General features: G+C 38.7%; 2 protein-coding genes across 3 annotated transcripts in view; one reads left to right on the plus strand and one right to left on the minus strand.

Moving 5' to 3' along the window:
• Nucleotides 1-12413, minus strand: part of ctnna1 (catenin (cadherin-associated protein), alpha 1) — an 83784-nt gene that overhangs the window by 49310 nt on the left and 22061 nt on the right. The window lies entirely within an intron of this gene.
• On the plus strand, nt 841-5150 carry lrrtm2 (leucine rich repeat transmembrane neuronal 2). Its single transcript, XM_034883266.1, has 2 exons — nt 841-1590; nt 2201-5150. Exons 1-2 carry the CDS (start codon nt 1587-1589, stop codon nt 3835-3837), a joined length of 1641 nt encoding a protein of 546 aa, XP_034739157.1. The 5' UTR covers nt 841-1586; the 3' UTR covers nt 3838-5150.

The following is a 12413-nucleotide window of genomic DNA, read 5'->3' on the forward strand; positions in this document are numbered from 1 at the left end:
TCCCCTGCTGGAGCTGCTGCCCCCGCGACCCGATACCGGATAAGCGGTCGAAGATGGATGGATGGATGGATGTATAAAGCAAGGACGCGTGTGGTGGACTATAGCAAGCATGTTTAAGTAATAGATGCTTGAGTGAAATAGACTATGTTAAAGTGCCAAAGTTAAATAGTATATGTGCTTCATATTATCTCTTATATCTAGTTCATTCACATTAACCCCACACTCATCTCCACCCACATTAAATATGTAAAGAAAAGTCAGCATTTTCATGCAATGAACTACATCTCATTCTCTTTAGCACTCTGAATGGTGCTGAAATGTAGCCGAAATGTAGCTTTCATTAAGCAAAACCACAAATGAAATGCATTTGCTAAATGTTAAACATTTTAACAGCATTTTAGTTGTTTAAATCACCTAGTGGTTCACATCATCAAGTATTCAGCCTTGTCTATTACATGTTTAAAGCTAGCTTAATTTAACTTCAGAGTAGCAGGCCATACACTACATGCTAAAACTGCACTTAGGATATGTAAATTACTCCTGTACAGAGATATGGGAATGCAGCACATCTTTGCTCATGTTTATGTTGTCTTTAGCCACATGTTACAAAGTTTTTGCTTTGTTGTGTTATTTTTGAATAGGTCTCTGGTATATCTTCATACACAGTGCATGCAAAACAGCAAGGCAAGGCTGAGATTTACAGCTGTGGTTAATTTCAACAGCAAGCTGCTGCAACACGTTCAAGATATCAATATTCTGATGGTGACGAGCCAGTGGGAGGGAAGTGAGGATGCAAGAGGGAGGTGGAGGAAGACTGAGGTGCACAAGCAGTGTGTATGAGGCAGAGAGCAAGTGACTGAGCAAGAGAGTGAGAGGGGGTTTGTGAGTGTGGGAGAGAAAAGAGAGAGAGAAACAGTAGTGATGATCGACGCCAGGCTGCCACCACTCTGTAGCAGTGAGTGGCTGCAACAAAAAGCACAGAATAACATCCCTGACTCCCTGCTCTGCTTTTTTCTCTCTCCCTGCGTCTCAGCTAGCAGACGAGGGCTCCGCTCACAGCTCTGCAGAGGCTATGCTGAGGCTGAGCCGGCTTTGGATACGGGATCTCTGGCTGCCATCAACAAGTTAGGGTTGGAAAACCACAGCCATAAAAGAGAAAAGCTTGATCTTCAATTAACCATCTGAGCTGACATCATTGCGGTGGAAGGGAAACAAAAGGGTAAAAAAAAGAAAAAGAAAAAAAGGAAAGGAGGGGGGGGGGTCTGTTCACCGGAGTCGCTCTGGATGCAACTGATCAACTTAAAAAAATATATAAATATTTATTTCAAGGATTCGTGGGATCTTTCTTTGAGCTTGGATTTTAAAGGACTCGAAGCAAAATAACAGGAGTAACCATCATCTTGGGACATGGAATTTCATATTTCGTTTCAATTGGGTGGGTTCAGAATTGCTTTATTTCCAAAGAGGCTAATTCCTTTTGTGCTTACTCAAAAGGGTTTTTTCCCTTTGGATTTTTCTTCCATCTGGTTGCTTCAAGATTCTGCGGAAAAGGACAGTTGAATGCAGCCTCCGATGTGCACAAAAGAATGGGTAAGTTATTCCTTTTATATTGCAGGTCTGAACATGAATAGGGAATACAAGTAAGAGCGAGGGAGGCTAAGGACTAAAAGCCCTTCTGCTGCAAATGTCCTTCATTTTTTTCTACTTCACAGACACAAGTTGGAAAATATACACATTATAAATACCATTTGTACTGTTAAGTAGACCTCTTAAGTGATGAAGACTTAAGGAAAACAACTGAATCACTTAAAAAAAAAAAAAAAATTCAAAAAGACAAGAGCATATTTGAGCAGCTAAAAGAAGAAGCATAAGGCAATAATTGATGTAAATGTGTTTTTAAACCAAATACCAGAACCAGATGTGAACAAAATATTATGAATATAAATAGCGAGGGTGTGGAAACAAATGTATGTAATTGATCAAAGGACCAAGCAAATTAGACCTCAAATAAACCTAAGCTCACAGGATTCATGTTTACGTACATTGTGAAAGTTGTCATTGTAAAATAACTAAACTGGTAGATGTATGGACAAGCACACACAGAAAGCACAATCGTCACCATGAATTAGTAATAAGTGCTCTGCAGAGATAAGCCCCCCCCCCCCCCCCAGTTCATTTTGTTATCTTTGAACCCACCCAGGTTTCCATTCAAGGTGGTCATTGGTGGGACCTGCACCAGCGGCTCTGTGTGTGATCAGCATGCTCCTAGTGTGCCTGCTGCCTCCTGCATCGTGCACAACCTGCCCTCAAAAATGTCGCTGTGAGGACCTGCAGTTCTACTGCGACACCCAGGGGCTTCAGGCACCCCCAGATGGTGTGGACAAGGGGGCCCTGGGGTTGTCACTACGCCACAATAGCATCACTGATCTCAGCCCTGATCAATTTTATGGCTTCAGCCAGCTTACATGGCTACATCTAGACCACAATCAGATTACAACCGTACAAGAGGACGCCTTCCAAGGGCTCTACAAGCTGAAAGACCTCAATCTAAGCTCCAATCGTATCACCAAGTTGCCCAACACAACCTTCATCCACCTCATCAATCTCCAGATACTGGACCTGTCCTTCAATCAGATGACTGCATTGGAACCAGAACTGTTTCATGGACTGAGGAAGCTTCAGATACTCCACCTCCGTTCCAATTTACTTCGCACCACACCTGTTCGGGCATTCTGGGACTGCCGCAGCCTGGAATATCTGGGCCTAAGCAGCAATCGTTTACGGAGTCTGGCCCGGAACGGATTTGCTGGGCTCATTAAGCTTAAAGAGCTCCACTTGGAGCACAATCAGCTGACCAAGATCAACTTGGCCCATTTCCCTCGCCTTGTTGCCCTCCAGTTTCTTTATCTGCAGTGGAATAAAATCAGCAACTTAACATGTGGCATGGAGTGGACCTGGACCACTTTAGAGAAGCTGGACCTCACAGGAAATGAAATCCGTGTCCTGACATCTGATGTGTTTCAAACGCTGCCAAATTTAAAGATTTTGCTGCTGGATAACAACAAACTAAGCAGTCTGGATCCACAAGTCATGGATATGTGGCAGTCTCTGGGTACCATTGGGCTGTCTAGCAACTTTTGGGAATGTACCAAAAGGATTTGCTCTCTGGCCACTTGGCTAAGCACCTTTAAAGGAAGGTGGGAACATTCCATTCTCTGCCATAGTCCTGAATATGCCCAAGGTGAGGAGATACTTGATGCCGTTTATGGATTCCAGCTTTGCCAGAATTTTTCAGCGCCGGTTGTTCAGACCATAAGTACTACCACAGACGCTTCTATAGCTGCAGAGATCACAAGCTCCTTGTTCGGAATTATGCAGCCGACCCCCACGCAGGACTACGCAGAGGATTTTGTGAGCTTTACCACAGTCACTACCACAACAACTACAACAACACCACCACGCACTGCTCAAGCAACTACTGCTAAATTGGAAGAGGCAGCTGTAACAGAGGACTTCTCTGCAATGGACAACACTGTTATGACTCACAGGGTTATCATTGGAACTATGGCCCTTCTATTTTCATTCTTTTTCATCATTTTCGTTGTGTACATCTCACGGAAGTGCTGCCCTCCCACCCTGCGCCGGATACGCCACTGTTCGGCTATTCAGAACCGCAGACAGATGAGGACCCAGCAGCGGCAGCCTATGGCAGATCTAGCTACACAGGTACCCTATAATGAGTATGAGCCCAGCCATGAAGAAGGGGCACTTGTGATCATTAACGGCTACGGGCAGTGCAAGTGTCAGCAACTGCCTTACAAAGAGTGTGAAGTATGAACTCTTATTTATTCCTAGAGCATATGGTTTGCCATTTGACCATTTCAGATGATACAGGGTTTGCTTTTTTTATTTTTATTTTCCAGTTTGTGTAAAAAGCATAATTTCTACAAGTAAGATTTGAGAATATGTGAGAAATGTTGAATGCTACAATGACACAGGTTGGACATGACAGTTTAGGGATGATTTAGAGATAGTCACAAATTTATTTTTCTATGAATGCAAGGTTGTTCATATCAGGCAGGGGCAATCATTTTAAACAAGAAAATTGTAAACTGTGAGATTTGTCTCCACATTGTCTCTATATTCTGCAGCACAGAGAAAATACTTCGCCAAATGGCCCTCTGCTAACGGAATGCATTAAGTGGAGAAATGTGATTTATGTCTTATTTCTTTTAAAAAGTAAATATTTAAGATTGTGTTTTTAACTGCACCACAGGCAATGTAAGCAACTAACTCAATTACTAGGGCAAATTAATTGGATCAATTATCACTTTTTATGTTTTATAAATTTTAAAATAACATACATTAAAGGCCACAAAGAACGAAATCAAATTATCATAACTAAAAAAATTAATCGTTATGTTAAAAATAAAGAACCCTGAAATCCTATTCAGTATAAACAAATGTCATTACATTTATCAAATCAGACATGAGTTAATTAGGCAAGGCTATCCTCTACCATCAGGCCTCACAGCGTTTCCTGTCTACAGAGTAAATTTGGGCAGCCCACCCCAAAAAACAGCTGTCTTAAGCCAAAAGGGATTATTTTGTTTATATTTGGGTATTCTTCCAAAATGTATTCGGTGTTGAAATGCAACTACAGTGTGTACTGTTTGAAAAGAAAACGAAATGGTGCGTTTACGTTCAATTATGTATACTGGGAAATGGCCTCTTTGATTGGGCTTTAGCTCGTAAATGCAATGCTGTTTTGCAGCTTGTTGGATGTTGGAAATCCCGCCCACAAAGGGCAACCACCCAAAATAAAATTCTCCACCTGTGGGAAACACCAAGCATTGTTCATCTGTGGTTAATCTTTAACATACTACTCTGCTTAGCAGAAACACATGGATGATCTTGGAAGTCAAGAATGAAACGATTAGACCTTTAAATGTTCAATGACCTGTATATGGCTTCTCTAGCCCTCAAATGCCATACACACTGTGACCATAATATTGTCAACATCTTAATCTAGTGAGTACAGTTCGCTGATTTGCTATAATATATTAGGATCAATATATGGACGAGCTAGTGTGAGGGTAGCAAGTGAAAGGGTAATGACCAGCGCAAATGACAGATAGGAGAGCACTTCATTCTGAAAATAAAACCTTATCCCAGTAGCCCAGGTTCTTTAGTGCTTACACACTAATCAGGACTGACAGACTCAAGATTGAACCAATTAAGCCAAGGCAAAAATAATCTAATATTCTGTCACCCACACCAATGATCTGGCAACAGTTAGCTTGTTCGGCCAATCAAAAGTAGTTCTAGTAGAATCATCCGCCACACCACATAAAAACATCATTGGACCTTTTACTTTAAGACATTGTTCTTGTAAGGGATACAGTCTTGTCATTTACAGTATTAAAAATGGGATTACCGTGAATAATACATATTATAACAGTTCCTTGGCTAGCAGTCACAAGTGTGAAGATATACTGCAGTCAATAGCCTGAAAGCAAATGGAGATCCAGTGATAAGCAAACAGCAAGCCTGGGTCAGGACATATTTGTATGCAGCAGGGAGAGGATGTGCATTAGCATCAGACTAAAGCTGCTGCCGCAGCTCCGCACTTCTTTGTGTTCAGTTTGGTGATGGGGGCAGGGTGAAAAAGAGAGGGATTTAAAGGAAGTGATAGGAAGATGGAGAGGGGCAAAGAAAGGGTAATGTCTCCGTTTATATAAACCAACAAACTAATCTTTCTTGACAAATAACGTAGTAGAGACTAAAATGATAAATACTGACTGACTGCACCTTTGGCTTGAAATGCACACTGATCACACAGCAGCAACAATTTAACTACAAGTAAATTCTTAACAATGGAAATTAGAATAAGGCCTTTCCTTTTTCTTAACAGTTCAACTTTCATGTTGCTGTTTCAATAAGTCAGTGATTAGGACAACAAGATGCTTCTGGTAACACAACACCTGGAAAAAAGATATCCGGCTTTGAGCAATTAGTATGCAGTTGGTTGACTGGTGCCCCCACAAGGTAGTCAGGAGATGCCATTTGTGGCTTCATCTCTTTATAGGAGGTTGTCAAAAATCTGGCTTGAGTCTTTTAAATGAATGCTTGTGTCAATGTGTAAATGTCTCTGCACACATGGTCATTGGGTGCCTACAACATCTTCAAAGAAAGTGTTTGTGTAAACCAAAAGTTGTTACACTTCACATTTGAATTAAAAGGAAAACATTGCATACACTGCTCTTACCAATTTCCAAAGTCAAGCACCTCCACTTTCTTTCTAATTTTGTTTTCTTCCAGCTTCGCACTGCTTTTACTACTGCCCTTCTAATCTGTCTTGCATGTTCAAAAGTCAATTAAGTTGAATATTTCTTATCTTAAGTCATTCAGAAATAATTATGGTGAGACCTCATTCTTGATAACACCAAGAATGGGGGTGTATGTGGAAGTCCTATAAAGTTAATTTCACTGTTTAAGACTACGGCTGTACTAAGTGATCGGAAATCCACAAAATTTGTAGAAATATACATCCCTTTGCACTCTGGCTCTTTGTAAACTGTTTTTGTTTCCTCTTGTCAACCTCTAGCTCTGGTCCCCACCCTGCCTAAAAATAAAAAAAACACAAAAAAAAACAAAAGTGAACCAATCCCTTCTCTCTAACCCAACCTCTTTGTGCAAAATGAATGCTTTTCTCTTTCCATTATCCTTTTGTATTTGTAAGATGTACAATTTCATATCTGTATAGTGGATAAGTTGTGCCAAACTGAAGAAAAAGAAAAAAACATTTTCCCCTCAAAACATATATTTTTTAAATAAAATGGTTATAATTTACAGAGTGTTGGCTAACTGATGGATGCTCACAACTTGGTCTGGTCTTTTATTACAGTTGTAATGTACAAATATTTAGCGAAACTTTACCAAATCCAACCCGGTGAACTGGTGAAGTGAATAGGCATCGGAATATTGTGAAAATTCTGAAAGTATGTTTCAAATGAAACACAATTTCTAGTATTTTTTTAAAGCACAGTTTAAAAAGACGGCTCAGAAAGGAGACCCCACATTTACAAGTTCATGTTCTGTATCTACATCATATGGGTTTTGCCACTGCCCTGCCCCTTGAGGAGACTAGCAGCAGGACAATAGGAGAAGTGAAGATGGGCTCAGATTACGGCAGATTCTTTTGCCCCAAAGTCACCAAAGGAAATATTTGGCCCATTTCTCAAAAGCTACATATCATCCGAACAGTCTGATACTAAAACTTCAGACGGACAAATTACGAGAAAATGAACTTTGTTTGAGCCTGTCTCTGTCTCAGCAACACACCCCCGTGAGATCGGACAACACAGCGTTAAGATTAGCCAAACTGTGTCAAAACTTTAAGCTAATGTCAACTAACGTTTGCAAAAGCCCTAGCTAGCTCATTTTCGTAATGTGACATATGGCTATTAGCTATGTATGTGTCTAATGTTAGCAAAATAAAATCTAAATACACAATGTTTGCAACTCCTTCTAACGAGGTGGGGGGGATGGAGAGGAGGTGAACGCACCGACTTAGATAGGAAGTCGATACCATCTCCACCATCGGCACGGCTTGCAACGTCAACTTTTTTTTAACGGAGCAGTTGTGATTTAGGCACTAAAGGTTGAGGAATTCATGCGATTGCCTTCCGTCAATGCACGTCCACATAGAGAATAGATCATCTACTTTACAAGTCGATTCAATACATTTCTAATAATTTTATGCAAAACAAGCTTCAGGGGTCCACAATTTGAAGAAGCTTGAATATCCCTCCTTTAAGGCAGAGTGATGTAAAGACATTCCTGAATGTGGGCATTTAAATAGAATAATTGTCAATAGAGAAAAATATGCTGTTACTGTTATGTCTACCGTTATGCATTGGTATGAAGCTTCAAAAGAAGGCTGAAACTATAGATTGTTTTAATTATCAATTACTTTCCCTACATTTTTAATTAATTGTTTATTTGTTTAATCAATTAAGTGTCAGAAAAAAGCGACAGATGCCCAACACAATTTTCAAGAACCCAAGGTAATTTCTTCATATTGCTAGATAAAACTCAATATTTAAAAAGTAAAACTTTTGTTATTGAATTTTCGATTAATAACTATATTGAAAAAAGCAAGAACTGACTCTCCATGTCAGCATAACTTCAATAGTAAAGTTTGTCATGCAATGGAAAAAAAGTAATGCCACAGGCACATGAACCATGAAGATAAAATCTATGATTATGAATTTTGTGCCTTTTAGTCATTAATTGCCTGTATGTGAGTTAATGCTCCAGTGAAGTACATTTCTTTGTAATGTGGCAATATATTCAAGATTAAATGATACCTAAACCTGTTTTTCCTCTCATGTATAAGCTTTGTTATAACTGTAGCATCTTAGACAAATTGACTATTTGGCATTGATCAATTATGATTTTATTTGTCATTTAATTATATAAAAGGTTTTAACAAATTAAACTAGACTGAAGTATTGTGAGACAAGTGTTCATTGAGTAATAACTACAGAACAGCAAATAATATCAGCAATGCAATTAAACCAAAAGTGACCCAGAGCAACAGATAACACATTCATTGCTCGTGGGGTTTTCGGATCAAGGAGGGGTAAAAGCATTTTTAAATAGCTAGCTTCATACTCTAGCATTTGCAAAGAGGACATGGCAGAAACTAACTGCAGAGATGCAACTCTGGGTTTCCAATTGAGCAGATTGTATACATGTTAGTTTAAGACAAGCTTACGTATTATATCATGTAGCAGTTTTACAAACTGAAGTTGTGTGGTATTCACCAGGATTGTTGTAGAAGGCCATGATTTTTTACCACTGCATAAATTTCTTAACACACAATGTGAACAGTTGTTAAAATGTAAAGATCAAAGTCATCTCTCCACATTCCAAAATTAAGAAGAAGAATTATTTGTTCCACATTTTATGTTTACATAGATGTATGCAAGAAGTAAAAAACCCACATGTTATTTGGTAAATCAAGATAACTCTTAAGATATGTGTTGCCATTTTTAAGAAATTAATTCATAAATAATGTTCATGAAAACCCAACCACTCTACCAAGAAATCTTCAATACAAGTTGTTCCCTTTTGTCAGATATAACAATATCCATAACAAGCCTAATGTGCTCAAAAAAAACAATAACAGTTCCCATTAAAAAAACTTTAGGTTTGCAGTTTCAGGTGCACGGCTTTACTGATATGTGAACTTTATCTAAAGGCAACTTATTGGGTATCAAGCGGTTTGGAGTTTCAAAAGATATAAACATTGAGAAATGTAAGCCGACACGGCAATCCAAATGTTTGAACCACTTCAATTTTACCTGCTCTTTTTTGATGAGATCTACAGAAAGGAAGCTTGAGTACATAACACGCAATGTACCCAGGTTTGGGGTACACTGCAATAAACTGACTAAACGGCACTAAACTGATGAATCTACATTCATGGCATCAGTAGTATGCAGGGGTCAAGGACTCCGATGCCACGTATGCTTCACGTACCTAGTATGAGGCTTCCAGTAATGCTAGGAAATGCTTACTAGAAAAGGACATATTGATCTGGACTCACACCAGCAATACTGCCCTAATATATTTATTGCTTAACACATTTAAAGCCATTCCTCAACCATGCCATTGGGGGATCAAAGTGTGAACAACAGAGGGATGAGCAAACCAAATAACTACAAAATGCTAAACTTTCCTATTGATCTATTGGAGATAACAGCCATTTTGCGTCATAAACAAAAAGGAGCATTTTGACTATCTACATCTTTTATCTAACATTCATAATGAATTAAATAATTTCTTACATCAAAAGGTAAGAGCAAAGTCAGCGACAGACCCAGACACAAAGTAATTCTTGAAAACTATACAGAATTTGAAGCAACTAGGCATTAAAGACATGATTAAAGTTGTCTATATACCTTTAATTGTACAAAATACACCAGTGATTATTCTAACAAGTGATGCAAAAGGTGATGATGTTAAGCCCAGGAACAAAAACAAACTCCAGTCTTTAAAGCAACCACATATTGACAAAGCTTTAAAGAATAATGCAAGAGTGCAAGAGTGTACATATTAAGCAAACAACCTCTGAGCAATAACGGTGGAAAGCCAAAACTAATGAACCCATTGTAGAAGAGCACTGCTATCACCTATAAAGACTAGGCGTATGTGCTGATTCTGACGGCATCCATGACCGATGGCATTATGCAGTGGCTCACTCACTCACGTCTGCTGTCACATACCCCAGTTATTTAAATTTGTTCTAGTTCTTGCTTCCCTCTTTGTGATGCATTGGCTCAGTTAAAAAAAAGGCTAAATAAGAACAATCCAAGCACTCCAGATGACAAGCCCACCATTGCTGCCTACTACCCGGGAAAGCAATAATCTTAAATTATTGGCAAATAGTTCAGAATGTGATACTTCATTAAATAAAATACAGTGCTGAAAGCACTTGCTTTAGCCAACAGCTCTGACAGTTCCACTTCAAGTCAAGACAAATGTTTTCTGTAAATAATAAATGGATGACAGAAAATACCAATACATTATCCTGAATACTTCCCCAAACTGCCTAATAAACTGCCTAACCACTAGTGGTTTGAATTGTTTTCAGAGAGCTAGAAGGAACCTTGTCCAAACACAGACTGGGACTTTCTGCGTGGAATCTCCGTGTTCTCCCCAAGGTGCTTCAGTTGAAAGATATGCAGGTCAGGTAAACTGGAAACCCATACTCCACCATGACATGAAGTAGATTGTCTGCCTGGACCTGTTCATCTGTGTTTTAGCCCTGCAATATAGTGGGGACCTGTCCATGGTGTACACTGCATCTTGCTGAATGTATGCTTGGATAGGTTCCCTGAACAGAACATAGGTAATGAATAACTGGACATTGTTAAATGCTATAACAAACAAATATTAAACATCTCAAATATGTGTTGAATGTACTCATGTTAGAAAAGGAAAAGAAATGGAGTGACTTTTTTTAAAGAATTATTATTATTATTATTATTATTATTATTATTATTATAAAATATAATTATGCCCATTCTCCATTGTTATTAAATTGAATACAATTCCTCTACTGTCAGCGTTGTGAACAGTAATTTCCTGTTACCAAGGTCAGTGGTATGTCTGATAAAAGCAGAAGGACTTGTTACGGCTTAGCGTGCGAATGTGTGTGCATGTGTTAAAACATAGATGTGATTTGCCTCCAATTCAGACGTATCCATCAAATCTCAATTCACTTCAGTTAGTCTACCTACTCCACGTTTAGTCTAGGTCTCTCGGTCCTTACGTGTCCTCTTGCACCGTGTGTGTGTGTCAGTAGGTGTAGCGCAGGTAGACACCCCTCACCGCAGGAGTTGAACTTTTACATTATCGTAATTAGATACTAATTCATAAATAGTTTTGTATAAATAGGTCAATAAATACACAGATGGATGATAAATAGTTGACTTATAGTTATCAACACACAGGTTTCATTGGAAAAAGTAAACATGTTAGATAAAGTAGGTCATACCACAATTTATTTTCAGTTGATTTTATGTGTACAGTAGCCGGGAGCACTTTTATATTTTGAGATGTGTTTGTGAGTAAAAGTCCTGTAACCTGGTGCCGTTAGAGAGAAAATGTAAGTTATTTAATAGTCAATGTTTTATTATGAAAATACAATTGATATTTCTATTAAAAAAGATGTACAAATATTTGTGTATGCTGTCGATTATAGTTCTTAGAATGCAACTCGGCCAATATTGGAAAGACAGACTTTTGAACAAATTGCATTTGAGGCATTTCTAGAAATTTCCAGCATTACATAATCAAGTGCATGGGAGAAATATCTGAACAACGAATATCAAGACCATGGAGGTGGAATGGAGGGATTCCTTTTAACCTTGAAAACTACTTTTCCTTACTCCTTAGAAGTAATAAAACTGCAATTCAAAACAAGCATGCAAGATGAATTAGACTCCTCTGCAGCATCACATCTGCCATGTTTGCACAAAATGGATATTTGAAGGAATTAAGTAACCCCAAGGGCCAAAACAGACAGCTTTTTAGGATGGAAAGCAAATTGCATACTTAAAATCAGTGCTGCAGCTTTACGAGGTGACAACACATTGTGCCTCAATCTGTACAACAAAGGAGAAGAGATCAGACAGGCAAACAATTAAATATGAATCTGATATATTTGCTGATAAAATCATCCATTACCAAAAGCCACAGATAATCTTATGACAGCAAGCATGTTTCACATGGATTAAGTTCATTCACCTATACAACTGTAAAGGGGGGGGGAGTCTGACTTCAGTCATATTATCACAAAAATGTCCATTTGTGAGACCATGGCATTCTTTATTCTGTTT

This window comes from Etheostoma cragini, chromosome 10 (assembly GCF_013103735.1).
Source record: "Etheostoma cragini isolate CJK2018 chromosome 10, CSU_Ecrag_1.0, whole genome shotgun sequence".
In the NCBI taxonomy this organism is placed as follows: Eukaryota; Metazoa; Chordata; class Actinopteri; order Perciformes; family Percidae; genus Etheostoma; species Etheostoma cragini.